At 46.0% G+C, this 25738-nt stretch overlaps 1 protein-coding gene across 2 annotated transcripts in view; it reads right to left on the reverse strand.

Annotated features, from left to right (window-relative positions):
* The window catches only part of GRID1 (glutamate ionotropic receptor delta type subunit 1), an 854435-nt gene that overhangs the window by 244080 nt on the left and 584617 nt on the right, over positions 1-25738 (reverse strand). For both annotated transcript variants that reach the window (XM_066243628.1, XM_066243627.1), the window contains 2 exons: positions 21158-21328; positions 369-530 (listed from right to left, as the gene is read on the reverse strand). In XM_066243628.1, coding sequence (XP_066099725.1) covers positions 369-530; positions 21158-21328 — 333 coding nt within the window. The remainder of the gene's footprint in view (positions 1-368; positions 531-21157; positions 21329-25738) is intronic.

The following is a 25738-nucleotide window of genomic DNA, read 5'->3' on the forward strand; positions in this document are numbered from 1 at the left end:
AGCTAATACTTTCTGACCATGGTGGACCACAGGTAACTGAAACTGCTGAAAGTTAAACTATGGGTAAGGGGGACTACTGTACGTGCAATCTTGGGCAAGTTTCTTAGCCTCTCTGAAGTCCATTCTTCTTATATGAGAACAGAGACAACAGGCCCAGCACACAGCCATGAACCCAAGCTCACCTCATGCCCCCCTCACACACAGGGACAGAGGGAGCGGCAAGGAGCGTGGCCTCGGTGGGGGCTGCCTGGGCTGCCACACAGAAAGCTCCATTTGGGGCCACCTGCTGAAGGAGGCAGGGCTGAGAAGGGGTGCCACGAGGGGCCTGTCTTTGACCTCCGCCCTACAGGGTGCCCCCTCACACACACCTTTTTGATGGTGTCCAGCATGGACCTCCCTCCATTCCACGGCTTGGTGGACTTGCGGATGCAGTTGAGGCTAGCCATGCTGTGCCACTTCCGGTCCTCCAGCTTCCTGTGGAAGGCGTTGGCCAGCATCAGGACACTGTCGTACAGGTAGAGGTTGGAGATCTGCAGAGACAAAGGCAGTGAAAGCTTTTCCATTGGCGCATTTCCAGCAAGGGGCAGAACCAGTAGAGGGCCCGGTTCACCCAGGATGCTAACACTAAGAAGTGGTATCCGATACTTCTGCAGCCATCCTCTGACTTCTAGGAGTGCATTCAAAACCCAGGCAGAAGGTGAACTCAATAAGGTCTAGCCCTACTTCAGGAACTAGAGTTATGGGGACGGATCTGAACATCAACAGGAGAACCAGAGTGACCCGTGTTGGGAGTGAGTCTTGCACGTCAGCTCTGTGCAAGACTGGAGCGGAACATCCTGCTCAGGTAACACAGGAGGGAGGAAAGGGTGGGCTAGACAGGTCAGTAGGATAAAAGGTGGAAAGTTTCATAGGGAGGGCTCAGAACTGTGCAAAAGCATGACTGTGCAAAGGAGTAGGGCCAGGTTGGGCAGGGTCTGCCAGAATTTCCCATAAAAGACCAAAAGTAAAGATTTTAGGCTCGACCTTGCATAAAGCAGCTGTAGATGATACATAAACAAAGGGTTGTCAATAAAACTTGATTCACAAAAACAAGCAGTGGGCTGGATTCAGCCTAGTTGAGGTGTCAGCAGCAACAATGGGCAGAGGAGGGAGGCAATAGGGTCAAGAGGGAGGCAGGGACTGAGCCTCGCTGAGCCTCGCTGTCCATGCTAAGGAATAACGACATAGGTGACATTAGGGAGAAGGACTCCATTGGAGAACCTATGCCCAGCAGTCATATCCATGCCTTAGGAAGAGAGCTCAGGTCCCTGGCCGGGCCCAGGGTGGGTGGTGGCCCGAGTGACACTGTGGCAGCTTGAGGTGATCGGGATTCCAGACACCACAGAGCCTGCCCTGCAGTGGCATTGCTGCCAGCAGGGGGTGCAGTTGGCATCTGCAGCCATGTGCATCTGAGACCTTGCCCTCTGCTTAGCTGTCCACGGACAGGTGGGCCCTCGAGGACATGGCAGCCTGTGCCAGAGCTCCTGAGAGCACAACTTTGTGGGGGAGCTGCAGTGGCAGCAGAAAGAGCAGCAGCACATGGCAGCATCCAGGGGTGGCAGGCCTGCCTGGCTCACTCCCGACTAGGAGTCACAGCCCTCACCTGGGTGACCCCGAACACCAACACCTGCCTTCTCAGCGGCCCAGCCAGAGCCCTCGTGGTGAGGAGGGCAGCCCTGTTCTCTCTTCCCAAGAGGTGTCATGGAGCAAAACAGGAAGACAGGAAGAGGAAGGGTGGGGAGGAGATGATATCCACCCTGGGTCAGGTATGTGACCCGTCACAGTGCATGTAGCACAAACAACCATCAGCCAAAGTGGGTCAAAGGGATGATTCTCAGCACATCTAAACAGCAAGGTGTCTGCTAAAAATATTTCAGGAAAACAAAATCACCAGGTATAAATAGAAGACTATGTTGGCCTCACAGGACTCCTGGGAAGATCAAGGAAGGTCCTTGGGCTCCAAGAAGAACTGCTGCAGCCTCCCAACCATACCCCCTACCAGCCCCCAGAATTCCCCTCACACACTCTCAACACTGCCATGTCTTGTTCCCAGCTTGCAATTTCAATATTCAGATAGACTAGGTACCCCCAAAATAGAGCCCAGTGAGCTCGTGTGGTGGGAATGGTGCTCTGCAACTGAAACCAAAGGGGGCCACAGGGGCTGGTGCAGGATATCGAGAACACTGCTACATCCTGCCTGCCCAGAAACCCATGCTAAAGCTCAAGCAGAGCTGCCTGCCTCTGTGGTGTCCCTTTGTCCTGACCACTGCTGCAGAGCCCTGTCCTCTCTGCTTTTGACCTGCGTACCTGCAGCAGGCACAGGGTAGGTGCCACTGAGGCCTGTGTTCCCGGAACCCCTCCATGCTGGAGGAGTAAGAAGCAGAGGGAGGATGAACAGATGTCTCCCTGGTGGCAGGAGGGTGCCTGGGATGACTGGTTACTGCTGACTGACAGAAGAGCCTCTGGTCAAGGAAAGCAGGGGTGTCGACACCTGGTGACCTTTCTCAGGGCCCTACAGTACATCGGTGCTCATCTCACAGCAGAGAGACGCTATCCCCACCCCCTGAAATTCATCCTCTGCCCGACAGGGAACGCTGGAACAGAACCGTGTCCCCCACCCCTCCAGCCTGGAGAGCATTTCTTCAGGGAGAAAGACTAACTCATAGCTTGTTCTTGTCATCCCCACCCTGACCAACAGCTCGCAGGAGCCCCTACCACTGCAAAAAGATTTTTTTGACATATCTACCTCCCTTCTGGAACACAAAGCAACAATGGAGGTATTTTATAAGATAACATAAGCCACTTAAGAGTTGGCTTGGTTTTCTTTTTTTACTTTTTTCTGAAAGGCTAACTCAAAGCTGAGAGTCCTTGATGATGTGAAGACTTCTCAACACATTCATGGATCACCTGGTCACCCACTCAGAGCAGACGCTATTCAGCCCAGGTGTGGATACTGACTCACATCTATCTCTCTTATGTACTCACACATACATGGGCAGCACCACCCCAGCTGTGGCCCAGACTAGCATCCAGTGGGATTTCCCTTCTTCCTGCCAGCATTTCAATTCACAATGAATTAAGGCAGTGTTTTTCAACTGCCAGTCTGCGGATTACTGCTGGTCTGCAGAAAAGTTAACCACAATGATGTTGTATAGAAGTTATAGACCCAATGAGTATAGATTCTGTAATCTTCAAGACACATGACTGATGCTTAATGTATTTTGATGAATAGATGAAGGGTGAATAGATGGATGGATGGGTAGATGGATGGATGGATGGATAAATGGATGTGTGTATGGTGGGTGAGTGGGTATAGGGGGAAAGAGAAGGAGATGGGGAGATGGATGGATTGATGGATGAGTGGATGGATGGGTAGATGGGTGGATGGGTAGATGTGTAGATGGGTAGATGAGTGGAAGAGTGGGTGGGTGGGTTGAAGTGTGGTTGGATGGATAGAACAGTGGTTGGATGGAAGGGTGGGTGGCTGGATGGAAGGATGGGTGGGTGAATGGATTGGTAGGTGGATGGATGGGTAGATGGAAGGGAAGATGGATCTCCTGATAAGAAAGTGCACATTGGTCTTGTTTCATACAAAGAAAAAATATAAAAAATAGCAGAAATAAAAGATTTGCTGCCTCCAGCTGTGACTTGGGAGGGAACCTCCTTTGTTCAAACAACAACTTGCTTCTCATTTGTAGCCTACTTGAAATGTCTTCTTACTCCCAGGTGGAGCTGCTTTGCTCTTCTCCACCAGCACTGTCTCAGGAAGCCCCTGCTTCAGACAGAAGCTGACACTCCGCCTTGGTCTGTGGCTCTTCCCCTGCTCCCCAACCTAAGTGTCCTCACTTAGGTGGTCTGCTGGGCTCACTGGTGGATGTGCAAAGAAGGGGTGCTACCTTACAGTCTGGTTGCCCAGAGAAGGGGCCTTTGGGGGAAAGATCAAGAACAGAGAGTAGAAAGATAGCCTCTGAGATTCCTTCCCTCCAGGTCCTGACAAATGTAGGAGAAGCCCTTGCTCAGGGGGTAGGTGGAGACTAGTTTCCGAGTTTGGCCATGCTGTGCCCCTGAAACAACAGGAGCAACGTGGAAGGAGAGAGCCTGCCAGCTGCATGGACACTCCTCATAGTTGGTCTTGAGGACCTCCAGCTATAAGGAACAGGGCCGGGATCAAGGGGCTGACCTGAAGGAAGCCTGGCCTTTTCCCTTTACATCCGGTGAGACACAGCACAGAGCTCCTTTGCAAAGGACAGATGAGCAGAGCAGAGCCTGCCACTACTGAAACCCTCAACCCCTACAGTGGGAGCCTGGGGCTCTGGCTGGCCTAGAAACACTACAGCACAAAAACGACAAGGAACCAAAAAGAGCTACTTAGGTGAGGAAGGACTTGAGAAGCAAGGGAGAGGACTAAGTGTTGAGGCCAAGGGTGTGGCAGAAGAAGGACCCACACGCAAAGCAAAGGACCTGGAACCAGGTCAGAGCCACAAGAGGGAGTCACATCAGAGGCATACAAGAATCGGAACCAAGAGAGGGGCCCAAGGCTTTCCTGAGAGCCTGTGGCCTCATGCTGGGTGGGGATAGAGCTGGAAGGAGCCCAGCTGGGTCAGCCTACCACCCTGGAGATATACAGAAGCTCCTCCTTCACTGTCATATTGTAGGATTCTTTTTATTTATTTATTTTTTTTTAAGTGAGAAGAGTAGAGATAGAGAGATAGATACTTGCATGTGTCCCGACCAGGATCCACCCAGCGATCCCGTGTGGGGCTGATGCTTGGACCAGTGGAGCTATCCTCAGCACCTGGGGCTGATGCTTGGACCAACTGAGCTACTGGCTGCAAGGGGCAGGGAGAAAAAAGCAGAGGGTCGGTTCTCATGTGTGCCCTGTCCAGGGATCGAATCCAGGAGATCCATACACCAGGCTGATGCACTATCCACTGAGCAAACTGGCCAGGGCCAGGACTCACTCTCCTGTGCATGCACCTTAGCCTGGTGGCCTGGTAAGATGAGCAACAGTTTTGGCTCCATCACAACCTGGACCAGCTTTGTTCACTGCTGTGCCCAGTCTGGACAGCAGTGTATGGATATAGCATGTGCTCAATAAATAAATACTTACTTGAACATGTGGAACAAATCTCTACTTAATTCATTTGCTGAGCATGGTAGAACAAGTCAAGACTTGTTCTAGACTTATGTTGATAACAAAATACAATAGGGTCAGGGGCCTTGAAGAGGTGTGTGGGAAGCTGACTCCCCTCTGTGAACTGCAGGCAGTAATGTGTGCCACTGTCCTAAGCAACTTGCATGAGCTTTCATTTTTGGAGCAACAGAGACACAAAGAAACGGAAGAAGAAATTAAGGACCCAGGCAGCCTTCCCTTCCTGACCTCAGTGTGGGTGAGCTGAGAGCTGCCCTGGTGTGTCCAGTTGCCGAAGCCCAGCACACATGGGGCACACAGAGCACAGGACAGATTGGGATAATGAGCTTAGATCTGCTAACACCACTCACCTTTCCCCCCAGTTCACCTTGATCCAAAAGCTTTTCAAGGGAAAATAGGGGTAGCATCTAACTTTTGTAGGTTGTGGCTTAGAAGAATGAGCAAGGATCAGCCCTGGGCACTGTATCCCCAGCACTGCCTGAAATCTGCTCACCTGACCAGGTGTCCCTGGCCTCCTCCAGACCCAAACAACAGTCACAGCTGCCACAGCCCCCTGGGCCTGAGCAGGGTCTTTCATGGTTGCATGCCCAGAGGTGAGGGAAAGGCCACTTCTCTGTCCCTGAGGTGTTCCATAAAAGGTGCCAATGCAGGAAGACCCAGAGTGGGAGTCTCTATAATACCCTGAACCAGGTTCTTGAAAGGGAAGCAGCTTGGTCCACTGCAGTCAAAAGCCTGACATTTGCACTGCAGGGCTGGCTCAGCCACAGGAGCCTGCAGCACAGCCAATCCTGCAATGAGACTACCCAGGTGTGCAGGAGAGAGGCAAGGCAGGCAGGACGTGGCTAGAACAAGGGGCAGCTGCAGCCCAGCCCTGTGGGACGCACCATGCTCCGCACTCTGCCTCCTATTGCACCTGTTGCCTGTACTTCCTCTCTATATGGTTACCTCCTGTCATGACAGCATGGTTCAAGTACCTTCATTTGTCCCTAGAAAAATGCTAACTACTGGTTCCCCTGTCTCCCAGCACAAAACTGTTTTCCTCGGATGCCCATCCTGCCCTGTCACCTCCCCAAGGGCTCACCCTGCCCTTAGCTGCCCTCCTTTCCAACTGACCTCCGTATCTCTCACCTCTTGCCTCAAGACTCTCTGCTTGCCTGGACCTCTGGGCCTTTGCACATGCCATTCTCTTTAATGGGAACACTATACAAAATAGAGTTAATATTCCCAGTTTATTTGGAGTTTGTGAAAATTAAGAAAAAAAAACATTTGTGCATGACCAGGTTGTAGTGCAGTAGATAGAGCATCAGACTGGGAAGAGGGGAACCCAGGTTCGAAACCCCGAGGTCGCAGGCTTGAGCATGTGCTCACCAGCTTGAGCACAGGGTCACTGGCTTGAGCATGGGATCAAAGACATGACCCCATGGTCACTAGCTTGAGCCCAAAGGTCGTTGGCTTGAAGCCCAAGGTGTTGACTTGAGCCCGAGGTTGCTAGCTTGAGCAAGGGGTCACTTGCTCTGCTATAGCCCCCTGGTCAAGGCGCACATGAGAAAGTAATCAATGAACAACTAAGGTGCCTCAACAAAGAATTGATGCTTCTCATTTCTCTCTCTCCCTTCCTGTCTGTCTGTCTGTCCCTCTCTCTGTCTCTATCAAAAAAGAGAGAGAGAGAGAGAGAGAGACAATTTGCAAAATTTCTAACATATTAGCTGGCATTGAATAAGCACTTAGTGGATGTTTGTGGAATTAATGAATATTGTATAGTTTTAAACCTGTTCTTAGAGGGGAGAAAAACAAAACACCAAGGTAAAAAGATATCAAGCTATTTTCAAAGAGGATGGATGGCTCTTGGAATATGAGTGATAGATGCTAGAAGCCAGCTGGGAAGCAGATACAGGAGCTCTGGACCAGTATGGTCCGTGTGGAATCAACCCTGTCCAGTCAGACTCTGGGTATGCATTTCCATGGTAGATGGCGTCCTGGCAAGGCTTAGATTTCTAGAGTCAATTACTGATGAAAGAGGTGGGTCCTCAGCAGGGAAACAAGGAAAGTGAGGCCACATCACTGGGAGACAGAAGTGAGAACTCATCTGAGAGCTCTTGGCTGGGGCTTGGAGCTCTTGGGAAATCTAAGTAAAACTGTCTGGATAATTAAAGATCAATCACATGAGGACCACTGAGGATCAGGGATGGAAAAACAGGTGTGATTTTTTAAAGAGTTAGTACCAGAACCCCCATTTCATCAGTAAACATATTTTATTGAGGAATATACCTTGTGTCAGCAGGAGCAAGGGCACTGATGAGACTGTTTAGTTGATCTTCATAAGAAAATAGGAGAAGAGAGTGACGTCACGGAAATGGCGCCATGAGCAGTGCGTCCGACAGATCTCCCCCAAATCACAACAAATTTACCAACTAGAAACAGAAAAATTTATCCCCGGAGCATTCCGGAGTTCCACACAAACTGAAAGCGAAAGGACTGTTATCACTTGAATCTGAGAGATGAGGGTGTGGAGGAAGCTAACTACCGCAGGGACGTTCATTCAAGCCGCGGAGGGAGTGCGCCTGTGGTGAGTCAGCCCACACTCGGGAGCTCGCCGGCGCGCGCCCGGTCGGTTGCAGAGCGAGCACTGCTAACATTCCCAGCAGCCCGAGCACTGCGAGTGAGAGTCCCCAGCCACCGGTGCCCGGAGCACTCCATTCGCGTGCGTGCCCTGGGCATACCACACGCCCAGAGCGCCCTACTGGCCTGCACACCCAGGGTGCCCCATTATCCTGCGCCCGGTGCACCCCAGCCGCCAGCGGCGGGGCGAGCGGGAAAGGCGCCAGGGCGGTCTTCCCTACTTGGGAGATTCTCTCCGTGGGCGGGGCACCTCACCCAGCCATTCAAGCTAACAATCGAGCGTTGGGGGAGGGGCGCGCAGGCAGCCTGAAATACCTTCGGGAGCACAGCTGCGGACCCAATCACTGAAATTAGCTTAACCCATGAAATCTGCGCACCCACGGGGCTCTAATTGGTAAGATCTCTCTCAGTTCAGCGATCCAAGACAAGAGGCGTGATATTTTTTAGTGCCTCTCGCTAAAGGGGTGGGGGCAACCTCTGATTGATAGAGCCTCCATATTCAGGGATAAATGCTAACAAGAGGGACTTGGCAGATAATAAGATCTATACTACACTAGTCGCAAGCAGAGACTAGTGCCTCTTCTTCCCAGCCAAAACAGGCTACAAAGTGTGGAAAGCCTGGGTTGAGTGGTCCAACTGAATGCTAGGCGCTGAACAGTCACCTTGACAACAATTGACTCCCACCCCCACCTGATTACACTGAAGGCTCTGACTTCCAGAGCCTTTCCCAAAGCCTTGCACTGAGTGGGGATAGAGTGGGGATTTCCTAGCTCTTTGAGCCTCTTACTCCCCAGGCAGAAGCAGTGGCAGCCTTATAGCTGGATCACCAGGCTGCTAATTCAGGAAGGGGGGACTAGGAGAGAGACTCCAGGAAAGCAAACTCTCTCATCGTTGGGCCCTGCAAACGCCAACAAGCCTTGACTACCAGCAAGACTAAAGCCAATTATATGACATTGCCATAGAATCCCATCAACTGCAAATCCCTACCTAAGTGTGACACAGGGGCAGAGCCTGGGGTACAGAGTCACCGACCAGGAAGAGGGAGAGAAAATAAAAAGGAAGAAGTTAACCTCTCAAAATCAAGAAAAATCCACAGACTTTACAACTTGTTCCACTAATTTTTTTTTTTGTTGTTGTTTGTTTCTTCTATCTTATTGCCTTTATTATTATTGTTTCTATTTCCTCCACCTCGGTCCTTTTATTCTCTGCCCATCTTATGCTTCCCTTTTCTTGAACTACACTACCCGTGAGTGTTACATTTTATTTCTTTTCTTCATCCTCACCCTCCTTTAAGGTTATACTCCAAAACACTTAACTCTCACTCTCTCCTCTTTTGTTCTTTTTGTTTTGCTTTATTTTGTTTTTTTCTCTTCTTTTTTTTTTCGTCCTTCGTTTTTCTCTTTTTCTTATTTTTTCCTTTCTATTCGTTTTTTCTTTTCTCGTTTTACTTTTCCTCCCATTTAATCCTCAATCACGAACAAATTAGTTAATTTGGGACTCAAGGGTTTTTTTTGGTTTTATTTTTATTTTTCGCTTTTGTTTTTTTGTTTGTTTCTTTGTTTATTTTTGTGGCATTTTGGGTACTTTTTACGTTGCTTTTTAACTCACTAGCATTCCTCCCAACCCAAGGTCTCCATTGTATTTAGTCTTCGCTCCACTTAATACAACAGATTTTTACTTATTATTTTTATTTTTTTCTTCTTTATTATTCTTTTTTTTTTCTCCTTTTTTCTGGTTCCCTCTTATCCCTCTCATTATATCTCTTAGTCGACCATCACTTACAAGCAAATCATCTTATGCTTGTCTAGGATTTTCTTCCTTTTTTTTTTTTTTTTTTTTTGCATTTAGTAGGTCCCTACTCCCTTTTTTTGCACCTTGAACTCTTCACCCCAAATCAGGCCCTCCATTATAGGCAGTTTTTGTTCCATTTAGCATAATATAATTCACAGGTCATCACGATATTTCCCTGAGGAGGGGAGAGGAGGGAAAGAGAAGAAAGAAAAAAGGGGGAAATAATAAATTATTACTGGTTTTTTTTGTGGGGTGTTTTACCTTTTTTTTTTTTTTACTTTTTACTCTTTATTAATTCTAATTAGTGCTATCAACAAGACCACCCTCAGATGCCAAAAAGAAAGAGGAAATCGAATATTATGGATACAAAAGAAAGAGAGGTAACACAAATAGATGTGGAAAAATCTATAAAGAAAAGACTTAACATATTGGAAGCCTTGGAGCTAAATGACAGAGAATTTAAAATAGAAATCTTAAAAATACTCAGAGATATACAAGAAAACACAGAAAGGCAATTTAGGGAGATCAGAAAACAACTCAATGAACACAAAGAATATATTACCAGGGAAATTGAAACTATAAAAACAAATCAAACAGAAATGAAAAACTCAATTCATGAGCTGAAAAACGAGGTAACAAGCTTAGCTAACAGAACAGCCCAGACAGAAGATAGGATTAGTGAAATAGAAGACAAACAACTTGAGGCACAACAGAGAGAAGAAGAAAGAGACTCAAAAATAATAAAAAACGAGAAAGCCCTACAGGAATTGTCTGACTCCATCAGAAAGAATAACATAAGAATAATAGGTATATCAGAGGGAGAAGAGAAAGAAAATGGAATGGAGAATATACTCAAACAAATAATAGACGAGAACTTCCCAAGCCTGTGGAAAGAACTAAAGCCTCAAATTCAAGAAGCAAACAGAACACCGAGTTTTCTTAACCCCAACAAACCCACTCCAAGGCACATCATAATAAAGATGACACAAACCAATGACAAGGAAAAAATTCTCAAGGCAGCCAGGGAAAAGAAGAGTACAACATATAAAGGAAGGCCTATTAGATTATCATCAGATTTCTCAGCAGAAACTCTACAAGCTAGAAGAGAGTGGACCCCAATATTTAAAGCCCTGAAAGAGAGGAACTTACAGCCAAGAATACTATACCCATCAAAGCTATCCTTCAAGTACGAAGGAGATATAAAAACATTCACAAATACAGAAAAGATGAGAGAATTTATCATCAGAAAGCCCCCACTCCAGGAAATACTAAAGGGGGTTTTCCAACCAGATTCAAAGAACAAAAGAAAACACCACAAGTAACAGCTCCACCAAGAACACAATAAAACCAAACTTAAACTGTGACAACAAAGGAAAAAAAGGGGGGAGAGGATGGAGATTAACAGTAGCAAAGGACGATGAAGTGCAGAAATACTCATAAGATAGGGTACTACAATGAATATGGTAGGTACCCTTTTCATTACTTAATGGTAACCACCCTTGAAAAAACCACCACAAAAACACTTGACTTAAAAAAGGTAGCAACAGAGGAAAGAAGTATGGAACACAAACAAACAAAAACAAATGATAGAAAAACAAAAGAGAAGAATCAAACAAGATACAAAACTAACAGAAAGCAATTTATAAAATGGCAGTAGGGAACCCACAAGTGTCAATAATTAAACTAAATGTAAATGGATTAAAATTACCAATAAAAAGACATAGAGTAGCAGAATGGATTAAAAAAGAAAATCCAACTATATGCTGCCTACAAGAAACACATCTAAGCAACAAGGATAAAAACAAATTCAAAGTGAAAGGCTGGAAAACAATACTCCAAGCAAACAACACCCAAAAAAAAGCAAGTGTAGCAATACTCATATCTAATAATGCTGTCTACAAGACAGAAAAAGTACTCAGAGACAAAAATGGTCATTTCATAATGATTAAGGGGAAGTTGAATCAAGAAGACATAACAATCCTTAATATATATGCACCAAACCAAGGAGCACCAAAATATATAAGACAGCTACTTATTGACCTTAAAACAAAAACTGACAAAAATACAATCATACTTGGAGACCTCAATACACCGTTGACAGCTCTACATCGGTCATCCAAACAGAGAATCAATAAAGATACAGTGGCCTTAAACGAAATACGAGAACACCTGGATATGATAGACATCTACAGGACACTTCATCCCAAAGCGACAGAGTATACATTTTTCTCTAGTGTACATGGAACATTCTCAAGAATTGACCATATGTTGGGCCACAAAGACAATATCAGCAAATTTAGAAAAATTGAAATTGTACCAAGCATATTTTCCAATCATAAAGCCTTGAAACTAGAATTCAACTGCAAAAAAAGAGGGGGAAAAACCCACAAAAATGTGGAAACTAAACAACATACTTCTAAAAAATGAATGGGTCAAAGAAGAAATAAGCGCAGAGATCAAAAGATATATACAGACAAATGAAAATGAAAATACGACATATCAGAATCTCTGGGATGCAGCAAAAGCAGTAATAAGAGGAAAGTTCATATCACTTCAGGCCTATATGAACAAACAAGAGAGAGCCCAAGTAAACCACTTAACTTCACACCTTAAGGAACTAGAAAAAGAAGAACAAAGACAACCCAAAACCAGCTGAAGAAAGGAGATAATAAAAATCAGAGCAGAAATAAATGAAATAGAGAACAGAAAAACTATAGAAAAAATCAATAAAACAAGGAGCTGGTTCTTTGAAAAGATCAACAAAATTGACAAACCCTTGGCAAGACTCACCAAGGAAAAAAGGCACAGGACTCAAATAAATAAAATCCAAAATGAAAGAGGAGAGATCACCACAGACATCATAGATATACAAAGAATTATTGTAGAATACTATGAAAAATTATATGCCACCAAATACAACAATCTAGAAGAAATAGATAAATTCCTAGAACAATACAACCTTCCTAGACTGAGTCATGAAGAAGCAGAAAGCCTAAACAGACCAATCAGCACGGAGGAAATAGAAAAAAACTATTAAAAACCTCCCCAAAAATAAAAGTCCAGGCCCAGACGGTTATACTAGTGAATTCTATCAAACATTCAAAGAAGACTTGGTTCCTATTCTACTCAGTCTTCCAAAAAATTGAAGAAGAAGCAATACTTCCAAACACATTTTATGAGGCCAACATAACCCTCATACCAAAACCTGGCAAGGATGGCACAAAGAAAGAAAACTACAGACCAATATTTCTAATGAATACAGATGCTAAAATACTAAACAAAATACTGGCAAACCGAATACAACAACATATTAAAAAAATAATACATCATGATCAAGTGGGATTCATCCCAGAATCTCAAGGATGGTTCAACATACGCAAAACGGTTAACGTAATACACCATATCAACAAAACAAAGAACAAAAACCACATGATCTTATCAATAGATGCAGAAAAGGCTTTTGATAAAATACAACACAATTTTATGTTTAAGACTCTCAACAAAATGGGTATAGAAGGAAAATATCTCAACATGATAAAGGCCATATATGATAAACCATCAGCCAACATCCTATTAAACGGCATAAAACTGAGGACTTTCTACCTTAAATCAGGAACATGACAGGGTTGTCCACTCTTTCCACTCTTATTTAACGTGGTGCTAGAAGTTCTGGCCAGAGCAATCAGACAAGACAAAGAAATAAAAGGCATCTATATCGGAAAAGAAGAAGTAAAGGTATCACTTTTTGCAGATGATATGATCCTATACATCGAAAACCCGAAGGACTCCACAAAAAGATTATTAGAAACAATAAACCAATACAGTAAGGTTGCAGGATACAAAATTAACATACAAAAGTCCATAGCCTTTCTATATGCCAACAATGAAATATTAGAAAACGAACTCAAAAAAATAATCCCCTTCACGATTGCAACAAAAAAAATAAAATACCTAGGAATAAACATAACAAAGAATGTAAAGGACCTATATAACGAAAACTACAAGGCATTATTAAGAGAAATAGAAAAAGACACAATGAGATGGAAAAATATTCCTTGTTCTTGGATAGGAAGAATAAATATAATTAAAATGGCCATATTACCCAAAGCAATATATAAATTTAATGCAATTCCCATCAAAATTCCTATGAGATTTTTTAAAGAAATGGAACAAAAAATCATCAGATTTATATGGAACTATAAAAAACCCCGAATAGCCAAAACAATCCTAAGGAAAAAGAATGAAGCTGGGGGCATTACAATACCTGACTTTAAACTATATTATAGGGCCACGATAATCAAAACAGCATGGTATTGGCAGAAAAATAGACACTCAGACCAATGGAACAGAATAGAAAGCCCAGAAATAAAACCACAGATATATGGTCAAATAATCTTTGATAAAGGGGCCAACAACACACATTGGAGAAAAGAAAGCCTCTTCAACAAATGATGTTGGGAAAACTGGAAAGCCACATGCAAAAGAATGAAACTCGACTATAGCCTGTCCCCGTGTACTAAAATTAATTCAAAATGGATCAAAGACCTAAATATAAGACCTGAAACAATAAAGTACATAGAAGAAGACATAGGTACTAAAATCATGGACCTGGGTTTTAAAGAACATTTTATGAACTTGACACCAATGGCAAGAGAAGTGAAGGCAAAGATAAATGAATGGGACTACATCAGAATAAAAAGTTTTTGCTCAGCAAGAGAAACTGATAGCAAAATAAACAGACAGCCAACTAAATGGGAAATGATATTTTCAAACAACAGCTCAGATAAGGGCCTTATATCCAAAATTTACAAAGAACTCATAAAACTCAACAACAAACAAACAAACAATCCAATAAAAAAATGGGAAGAGGACATGAACAGACACTTCTCCCAGGAAGAAATACAAATGGCCAACAGATATATGAAAGGATGCTCAGCTTCATTAGTTATTAGAGAAATGCAAATCAAAACTACAATGAGATACCACCTCACCCCTGTTAGATTAGCTATTATCAACAAGACGGGTAATAGCAAATGTTGGAGAGGCTGCGGAGAAAAGGGAACTCTCATCCACTGTTGGTGGGACTGTAAAGTAGTACAACCATTATGGAGGAAAGTATGGTGTATCCTCAAAAAACTGCAAATAGAACTACCTTATGACCCAGCAATCCCTCTACTGGGTATATACCCCAAAACCTCAGAAACATTGATACATAAAGACACATGTAGCCCCATGTTCATTGCAGCACTATTCACAGTGGCCAAGACATGGAAACAACCAAAAAGCCCTTCAATAGAAGACTGGATAAAGAAGATGTGGCACATATACACTATGGAATACTATTCAGCCATATGAAATGATGACATCAGATCATTTACAGCAAAATGGTGGGATCTTGATAACATTATACGGAGTGAAATAAATAAATCAGAAAAAAACAAGAACTACATGATTCCATACATTGGTGGAACATAAAAACGAGACTAAGAGACATGGACAAGAGTGTGGTGGTTACCAGGGGTGGGGGGAGGGAGGACATAGGAGGGGGGGAGGGAGAGAGTTAGGGGGAGGGGGAGGGGCACAGAGAACTAGATAGAGGGTGGCGGAGGACAATCTGACTTTGGGCGAGGGGTATGCAACATAATTTAATGACAAAATAACCTAGACATGTTTTCTTTGAATATATGTACCCTGATTAATTAATGTCATCCCATTACCATTAATAAAAATTTATTAAAAAAAAGAAAAAGAAAAAGAAAATAGGAGAATTTACTTGGGTGTCAAGACCCATAGGGTGGATAAGGAAGCCAGCAAAATGGAGAGACAGGACTTAGCACAACAGAGGCTATTTGTGCAGCTACAGTGCAAATGCCACCACTGGTCCTCTACCCCTAGATGTGACACCATCTCTAAGACGTGGATTTGTTGTCCTAAGGGAACCAGGAAAGGCCCCGACTTCCCATCAGGGTCAGTGCCACATGGGGTGAAGGCAGCCCCTTCAGGCAGTCAGATGATCTGTTTACTTACTGAGTCCTCGAAGCAGGATTAGAGCCAGGAGCAATAGACACATCCTCCTCCCCGCCCTCCCCAAGTGAGATGTGCTGAGCCACTCAGGAGCGCTCCATGCCTTCGATCCTGTCTGGATCTCAGCAGGCTGACACCTGTGCCTCCCTCCATTGGACTGCCAGGGAGATGGCCAGGGTAATGGCCCTGCCTGTAGCTGGCTGACTGCCCTCCTGGTGCTTGGTGCTCTGTGCTCTGAAAAGGTAGGAAAGTCATATCAGGGTACCCCAGCCCTGACTCGTTATACTGTGCTTCAGGGGCCCAGATAACTGCTGTGCGTACACACAAGGGTGTAGACAGTGGAGGATCAAGGCAAGATCCATCCTTAAAGGCAAAGGGAGATGAGTGGTAGGCCACGGTGAGAGCCCCAGATCACCATGTGCCCCCTACCAAAGCTGAAACTCCGGGAAACGTCTTCATTAAGAAATGCTACATTTCCTCTAGGCTTCTAAAGGGCCCAGTTTCCTCTATCCTGTCATTAGTCCAGCCACGGAGACCACTCAGGGAGACCTCCAGAGGCGAGCAGCGGGAACTGACCTCTGGTGCAATCCTCAGACCAGCTCTGGCCATCCACCAAAGCCAGACAAGCAGCCGGCAGAGGGTCCAGCTGGCAGGACAAGCTGACGCCCAGACATCCCAGCTTGAGAAATCTACCCGCAGGCCAGGCCTTTCTGCCAACTGTCAGAGAGAGGATGACAGAGCCAGGACTGAGGAGGGAGCAGATGGCAGCAGAGGGCAGAGGACAGGGGACGGGGTGCTCTGCTCAGGGTGAATCCAAGGGGAGGGTGCCGAGAGCAGGGAGGGGTCCATTGCAGAGGATTTCTCATTTCACAGGCACGTGTGGTCACCTGCAGCCAGAACGGCAACTGGCTGCAGCCAAGCAGATCACCTGGGCAGCTGCCTCTGACAAAGGCATCGACGCTCATGCTTCCCCGCCCCCATCCTGGCTGCTGAGTGTTCCATCTGGGTCTTTAGGACAAAACCCAGCAGTACAAGTGACACAGCCTCCAAGGTAGCTCCAGGGGGAAGCCCGGTGCTGCTTCAGAGGAAAGGGTTCTAGTAGCAGCTGCTGGTTTGATTCCCGGTCAGGGCACATGCAGGAACAGATTGATGTTCCCGTCTCTCTCTCTCTCTCCCTTCTTCTCTAAAATCAATAAAATAAATATTTTTAAAAAGACACGTGCAGGAAGCAGAGTTTTGAAAAGCTTTAATAGATTGAGCAAGGGAGGAGTGCTTCCATCCATCAAGCCACTCAACAATTTTAAAATGCACAAAGAAGAGACATTCCAACCCGAGGGAGCACTTTATCATAAACCACATCAGACTCCTCAACTTTATTCAAAGATCAGGCTCCATAGTGACCAGACAATATAGCTTATATCTTGCCTGTCTTCCTTTGGAAACACATCTGAATATAAATAGGGCAGCGATATGACAACATGTCTGCTGCTTTGATTTCAGGAAGTCAGGTAATTTTGTTCCAAAGACCCAGTATGTTACAGGTTCTCCTCGGAGTACAACTGCCCATGAAATCTTAGCAGGGTCTCAGAGTTCTTAGGGTTGGTTATCACTTTTATTACTGGCTGAGTCCGACAAGCCCTAAACTAGCTTGTCAAGGAAAGAAGAATGGAAACACCAACATCGGACAGAGCCTGGTAGGGACACTAAACAAAAGCACGGCAACACTGGCAAACACAATGTTCTAAAGCTGCCGGAAGACACTTATTTAGACATTCTTCTTCCAAGAGACTTTCTCTCCACTAAATAGGAACCAAATTGATTTGCTATAATAGTGCTTGCTTGGCTTTACAGTGCAAAGAGCCTTGACCACGCACTTAATAGAAGAAGATGGAGTTCCCGAGGCCAGTGCACGGGGAAGCTGAGAGATGGATGATCTTATAACATCTCCCTGTGCTTGATGGTCCACATGAAAACTTCTAACCCAGAAATATCACCCTAAGAGCAGCCATCTGGGGGAAGGAAACTAAAGACAGACTTGATAGCTCCATTTCCAAAAGGATTTTTATTCATTTCATCAAGACGACATTAATAATCCATGACACAAGAGGTTTCTTTTTTTTTTACCTTGAGTTGCTTATTCTCAACGTGTTAGAGTCTCCTCAATAAATCTCCCAGCCAGAGGCTAGCAGAAATTAGCTCACCTTCTACACGGTCATTAGGAAGAAGTGGCAACAGCTCCTGAGGAAACTTGAGGGAATAGCTTGTGAATTGGGATGAGTTTACAAGCTGCCCAGTGGTTGCCGGGCAGTGTGAGTAAATAAATCCGGATTCCCCTTTTGTCAGAGCTCCACACAGGGAAGCAGATGCAACAGAGATAGAGACCCTTTCAATAAAGTGTTTTATTTATAGACCCATAAAGAGGCTTCTAGAGACCATCTAACTTGTGTTACATTCTTAACAGACCCACCCCATCAGTCCTTACTGAAGGCCTCTGGCGAGCAGGGTCTCATGTGAAGAAGTCAGTGGGTCTCAGAGACATGGCCTCTCCTCTTCCACAAGAGGCAGCTCTAAGTGCCCACATGAGTGATGTGGGTGGTCAGCAGTGTGTGGCGCCTGTGATATGGAGCCAGACAGATGAGGAATGCTCTCCCACCTGTTGAGATGCTTTTAAAGGGCATGCTCAGGAAGATAGATGCACTGTGTCATACAACAAACAAAAAAAGGCCATGTCCAGCCCTTCTAGGGAAATACTGGGACACACGTGGCCACTTCTTTCATAATGACACCATTACTAGGCCAGTCTTATTCTCAATGCTTTCTATATGTTCTCTCATTTAGTTTCCATTAAGACTAAGGGGGGGGGGGGCTGGCCAGTGGCTCAGTGGATAGAGTGTCAGCCCAGTGTATGGATGCCCTGGGTTCAATTCCCGATCAGGAATTGAACACAAGAGAAGCAATCATCTGCTTCTCTCCCCTCCCTCTTCCCATTCTCTCCCTCTTGCCCTCCCACAGTCAATGGCTCTATTGGTTTAAGCATGGCTCTAGGCACTGAGGATAGCTTGGTTGGTCCAAGCACATCATCCTCAGGTGCTAAAAATAGCTCGGTCCTCCAGCATTGGTCCCAGACAGGTGGCTGGGTGGATCCCGGTTAGGGCACATGCAGGAGTCTGCCTCACTATCTCCCCTCCTCTCAACTGAAGAAAAAAAAACTGCAAAATGTAGGTAATATTCTAATCCCTAATTTACACAGGAGGAAACTGAGACACAGAATGACAAATAATGATTAAGCAATTAGTACTAGAGTTACTGGAACTTGGACTCAAGCAGTCTGGCTCTTGTTCTACTGCTGCTGCTGCTGCTGCTGCTGCTGCTATGACGATTGCTCCCACTCCTGCTCTGCTCCTCTATTATGGATGCTACTACTGCTACTGCTACTGCTACAGTGGGTGCATCTGCTGCTGCTCCCATGACACGGTCTCTGGGCTGCCGCTCTTCTATTGTGCTCTGTCTACAGTGCCTGGGTATCTGCAGGAACAGAGAGAGGTGGTGAGGCCAGGATTCTAGGACTGATATTGCACTGACCACACTTGATGGTGACCATTCACACCCCTCTGAGCTGTGCCTGACTCTTACTGAGTGTGGGTCACTTCAGTATGGCCTCAACTGGATTCCTCATCAGTCCATCAGTCTCCCTTTCTGTCTTATGTTCCAGGTCAGATTCTTTATGTTCAGTGTATCTGCTGTGCAACCAATGAGTCCACCTGCATCTTTGACTCTGTGTAAAACGAGGAATCCTGGGCCTCATCGAGGAGTGCTTTCCTCCTCCCCCATCCCAACTTGTGCAACAGGAAGTGGCCCCTGCTCTGCTCCTCAGGTAGAAGTGCTGTATGACGAGGCAAGAACCAGACAAATGGATGGGGGGACAGAGCAGGTGGTGACAAGGCTGGCGTGTGTTTGAAGAAAGATGAAGCCCTCCAAGGAGAGAGAGCCTGAGGACACCTCCCAGGGTGTGGCTCCAGAGGGTGAGGGAGTCCCTCCCTGTCCTGCCCTGGTGAAGATGTGGGAGGGGCTTACACTGCCTGAGCACATCATGCACTCCATTTTTTTCCACATGGACAGTAGGGTGACAGAGACACACTGAGAAGGACGAACTTGGCCCTTGCCTCCTCTTCCAAACCCCAGAACAGAGAAGAGCAGAGCAAGCCAGTGGCATCCAAAAATAGAAAACCTGTTGCCTTTCTTTCCATCCTGTATGCCCAGGGTTCTCAAGTCCATAGGTCCTGCAGAGACCTTTGGTCCACTCTATGACCAAATCCTTCACCATCTTAGAAAGACCCAGGCATTCTCATGGCTCCTTGAAGCAGTGAACATGGAGAGTGGGCGTTACTTCAGAGAGAAACCATTGTCTGCTGTGTTTCCTTCAGAGCGTGCTTCCAGAGTTTACCATCTGTTGGAGCTGATTCCTCCCAGCCCCTACCCCGTGCCAAATACAAGTTGTAGAATGGAGTCAATGCTTTGGCAAATTACATGGACTCAGCCCACCCAAGAGATTCTAATAATCCTCTGCCCCCAAATGTGCATCTCCTGATAGGTGAAACCAAAATGTTCTGGGGTGGGACTGACACGCAGGTGGCAGATACAGCCTGTCTCTGTCTTGAAACCCTGTTTCCACCCCTCATACCTGGCTGAGTAAAATGATGTGACTAGTGTTAGATGCTGAATGGCAAGCATGTCACAGAGTCAGACTTCTGGGCAAACCCAGTTGGGAGAAATTTCCTTAGGTCACCTGGCTCCCACCACGTACCAAATGAAAGTTTCTCATGCATGAGATTCTTAATGGAGAAGCAGATTCTAGGCTGCCAATGGAAAGTTTCTACAATGCTTTGCTGTTACCTCCAAACGTCTAAGATAAAACGACCTCTTGTGACAGGTGCATAGCTCCACATCCTACCCCAAGATGCACCTCGGCTTAGGGGTCAGTGGAAGGACTGACCAGAAAACACTCTGTTCCTCTTGACTTGGAAGGCATGGAACAGGCATCCTGCCCCCTTGACCTTCCCTGCTCAGCCAGGACTCCAGCAGTGTCCTGGTTGACCTAAGCCTGAGTATTCAGCAGAAGGATTGGTCCAGTCCCTAGTTGTTTCACGAGAGCCATGTCCATATTATGGACTTCCCACAGGAAAGAACCTAAAAAAGGTTCAAAATGATGACTCCTCACAGGGAGGCTCCATCCCCAAGCCTGCTAAGTGAACTACCCCCAACAACACAGTCATCACAGAAGCATCCGAGACAAGAAACTCCTTCCTCCCTCAGCGTGTGACTTCCTTTAATACAAGAGGCACCCAGTGAGCTAATAGGACCTGTCTATTGACAACAGCCATAATTGCCGGCTAGGGCTGCTAAGAGGCCCTATCCTGCTGACTGGTTTCAATGTCATCAAATAACAAGAGTTCTAATAAGAAAAGTTGATGGGCAGGTCAAGGGCACGAAGGTGATTCCCTCCTGGAGGGAGCTCAGGAGGTGGGCACTGACCTGCAGCATCTGGAGGTAGCCTTCCTGAGGGTCGCAGAGCAGGGAAGAGATGCGGTGGTTGTTCCTCATGCATTTCTGGCTGTCCTTGGCTGATGGGAAGATCTGTCGGACCACGGTCATCCTGCCAAGGGCACTGTGGACCAGATCCAGAATCTCCGGGTCACTGATTTCCTGGGAAGATAATCAGACCCTGCTTACCATTGACTCATGAACTTTCTCTGCCAAAGGCCTATCAGGAAGTGACAGCCTAAACAGCTGGTGCCAAAGGGACTAACAGACTGGGCCCCAGTCATGTGGCTCAATAGCTGCTTATTTACAAATAGTACTTGTGAGCCCTAAAATGCAAACAGTACTCTTCAACATCGTCCCCAAGGCCAGAAAAAGATGTCAGACAGAGGCTAAACCACCAATGCACTGGCTTCCATGGATCAAGCTCTTAAGAACCAGTGCTGTCAAAAGTCATAGTAGGCGCTAGCTGGGAGTGAAGGCTACATTTTCTGTTGAGAGTCACTGAGCTAATGTAGACAGGGACAACTGGTTTCCTCTCATATCATTGACCAAAATGCAATGAGTTTCCTCTAATTCTTTAAAAGATTCTTTTTAAAAAAAAGATTTGCATACAGATTTTGAAAATATATCCCATTCATTCATTTACAGCATGAAATCTACCCAAAAGGTCCTCCGTGGTTTGTTCAGTGCTAAACCCTGGGAGGACATGTGAATGAGTCAGGCCTAATCCCATCCAGTGATGCTCAAGGTCAACACAGGATGGAAAATGCTGATGATGCAATAAGAAAATAGACAAAAGAAACCCATTGTGCTCTCCCTGTTAGAGTGCGTGCTAAATGTTTTACATACATTATCTCATTTGATGCTCAGCCCTAGGAATTCAACAAGGAAGAGCCTATTATTATCCCATTGAAAATGAGCAGTCTCCAGCATAGAAACAGCACAGGGAGCTTTTTCCAGGAAGAGGCTTCTTTAAGGAAGTAGCACTGAAGCTGAACCTGAAGGATGAAATTGTTAAGTAACGTGCTTGCATGTAGGGGGGAGGGGAGGAGGCCAGTGCTGAACTGAGTCGGTGGTGGTGCTGAACAGGGCCGGGGAGGGTGTGGGAGTGCAGACTGTGCCTGGGCACCCTGTTCTCTTTAGAGGCAGCGGGAATTGTGGAACACCATGGGTTTCCAGGACCTGGGAAGGAGCAGGGCCACTGACAGAAAGCAGGGGTGGTCACAGGCAGCCCTGGAGCAGTGTCCTGGGCCAGATGCTGGTGGCAGATCAGCAAAGCTGGCTAAAACACCCACACTAAGAATGATGAGGATGTCTTGAAAGATCTTAGGCACTAGCAAGCCACAATCAGATTTACATTTTTTAAAATTTCCAAAGAGAGGATTCTGGGAGCTAAGAATGTTCCATGGCTGAAAAGCGGAGCAGGAACTATGAAAATGGAAATGCGTGCAAAGCAAGGGTTTCAGCAGGGGGAGAGTCAGGTTAGGAAAACTTCTGGTCCCCCGTCTCTAAAAGTGACCAAATCAGTGGTTGATTGCAAGTCAAGATTTTAACTGTGAATAACCATATTCTTCAGTCTTCCTCCTGGAGCATGATACATTCTAGCTTTGAGACAATGAGATGGTGTAAATGGAGCTAATGAGGTTGGAAATTAGTGATCACTGGTTTTCAAGTCACTTTAAGAGCAAGATGTTTAAGGGTCTGTTGGACAGATAAAATATATTATGCTCACTTTGTTAAAGATGGCACTGTCCACATGGAAGCCTGTTGCCCAGGTGATATTAATGTGTGTTGGGGGTGGGCTGTGGGCAGGCAGGATCCTTGTAGCCTGGGGCTTGGTTTTAGGACTAAGCCTTTCCCACCCTTTTTGATGTGGGGTGGTGCAATCCCATCATGCCTCAGATAAGTGACTTTGTATTAGAGACTTCCCTATTTTGTATATTGGATTAAGGGTTTTGATTTCTGCGCTTTAAGGGGGGGGGGCAGACTAGGAGCTTGCTCTCTCCTTTCCTGAGGTTGGCATTAGAGAGAGAGCAGAAAAAGGCCACATGGAGGAGGCCAGGAGAAGCAGCCAAGATGGTGGAGTGCTGAGGGAAAAGCCAGTTTGTGCAGTTTGTGCAGAGAGAAGGAGATGGGGAACAGAGGTGAATAAGGCTGGCGAGCTAGAAATCTTTGATTCTAGGAAACTCAGATAAGTCAGTAGCTTTGTGAGCACTGAATGAGTGGGTTTTGGAGCCCAGTGTGTGTTTTTACTTGCCGTCCAGGTGCAAGCTAGGATTAAAGATTATGGCCCACCAGTTTTGGGCTCCCTTGTTTCATTACCATCTGTCCGAATCTAATGCGAACCTGCATGGCCACAATGGCAGCTCCTGGCTTTACAGGGTCAAATAGTAAGCAATGTGTTTCAGGAACTGTCTTAGGAATCTGACAGGAGAGTTAAAGACAATCACATGAAACCACATCTAGATCTGGGAAAAAGTAAGAAAATTAAGAGTTGCATCTTTTTAGAATGATCAATAATAGTTCCCAGGTATGCTGAATTACAGTAATCGCAAAAGAATTAAAATATTATCACAGATTAAATCTGGGTTTCAACTGCTGATCTATGTATTGCCAACAAAGTCTTTAAGAGAAGATGATCTTGTTGGATGGGGACCAAACGACAATCAAAGGTAGGGAAACAGTAAAGTGTTCTCACCTCAGGACCATGAAGTGACACAGGCTCAGAAACCAGCTGGGCTCAAGAACCAGCACTGATAATGGAGCTGAGCCTGGGCCTTGGTGCCCTGCCCTGCTCTGAGCAGCCCTGCTAACAGAGGACCCACCCCAAGCGTAGGATAGTGGGGGTGAGGAAATCCACACCCTGATCTAACAATAAGGAGTATTGTAAAAATAGAGCAATGAGTAGTGTATCTAGCTTTACTTGAGTATATAGAGGATTTGGGTAGGGAATTTTTTTTTAATCTAGAAAAAAACATAAGGTCTGAAGAACATAATTTGAATTATGCAAAAAGAGTTAATAAGAGCCTGCACACTTTGGAGAGGACATGGCTATGTGGCATACCTTTGCTTTTCTCACTTACTCTTGAAGTTCTTTTACTAAATCTCTCCTGGATCCTCAACTTCCAAGAGGGAAAGTCAGTGGCACTGAGTGCTGACCCCTGTACCCCAAGCAGGACACTGGGAATCTGTAGGGAGCCTGACTTACAGGGCACACAGTACTTTTCTGGTGTCACCATCCCTTTCTCTGGCAATCTGCGGCAGCACCTGAGAAGAGTGATCTCAGCCCCTGCTCCCAGCTGCCTGGTCTGCAGACTGTTCCTTTATCATTCTGCCCACCCAGGACTCCATGAGTGCTTGGCACAGCTCTTCCAACCTCAATAGCTGCCACACGCCTTCCTTAAAGTGAGGATCTGCTGGATTTCTGGAGCTCCTCCTGTCTCCCAGGACCCAGTTCTCGTGCACTCACTCTGGGTCAAAGCACACAATTCATGTGCAATTCCCTGCGACTGCCTCCCGCTCACTCTGGGCCTGCTCTCAACATCTGGTGCAGATGTAGCTGCAACAGGAACATATGAATCCACAGAAGCAACTCCCCAGATCCCTTGGGGCCATGAAAAGGGTCCCCTCTTCTCCTAGGGATATGACCTCACTTCACCTTTGGAGAATTCCAAACGTGTGCCATCAGTCAGTGCCAGCAGCTCCATGCCAGGCCCCTCCAGTCCTGCTGGTCTCACAGAGTCCCTTTCCTACCCCAGGGGTGCCAGCCAGGATCTGCTCATTCCCTGTTCATTCATGCCAGGCAAGGCTCTGGCTGCACTCCAAGTCTGCCTCTGGACCCACCTGAGGGCGCAGGGGCAATCCAAGCAGGCAACTGACGAAACCCACTTGGAAAACAAACTTGCCCTTTGTCCCAGTGGAACATTCCTTCCAGATGGTGATGCTGAGGAGCACAAGCAGCAAGACAAAGAATAGGTACTAGGTAACCTCCACCAACCTCCCTGGCATCGGCAAGGCAGCCGGGAGACAGCAGTAGCATGTCCTACCCAGACGCTCGCTGGAGTGCACAGACTCACAATAATCTTGCTTGTTTTATCACGTTTTGAGTTTACATTGTAAAACGTATTTAACTTGCAAACATTACAAATATAAAAGTATGAGCAATGAAATGAGTTTAGTGTGCCTTCCATCAAGCTAAGAAATAAAATACAACCTGCATCTTGGTCAGATGCCTCCTCCCAATGCTTAATGAGTGCCCTTCCTCTTCACCAAGAGCCTGACTCTGTCGGGTTATGACTACGGATGTAGCCTACACAATGTGTAACCTGTAAGGTTTGCTTCGCTCTGTGTAAGCGGGACAGTTGGTGGACATGCCTCCTGCAGCTGTTTGAATTCAGTGGCTCTATCGTGTGTCAGGATCACCTGGGAACTAATGAAATTGTGGAGGACCAGCCCTGTCCCACTTCCACAAGCAAAGCCTCTGTGATCTCCAATAGCTCTCGAGGAAATTCCAATACTCACCAACGTTTAAAACATACTGGTCTAACTTTTGCTTTCTGTGATTTATTTGTG

The sequence above is a fragment of the Saccopteryx bilineata genome, chromosome 9 (genome assembly GCF_036850765.1).
Source record: "Saccopteryx bilineata isolate mSacBil1 chromosome 9, mSacBil1_pri_phased_curated, whole genome shotgun sequence".
NCBI lineage: Eukaryota > Metazoa > Chordata > Mammalia > Chiroptera > Emballonuridae > Saccopteryx > Saccopteryx bilineata.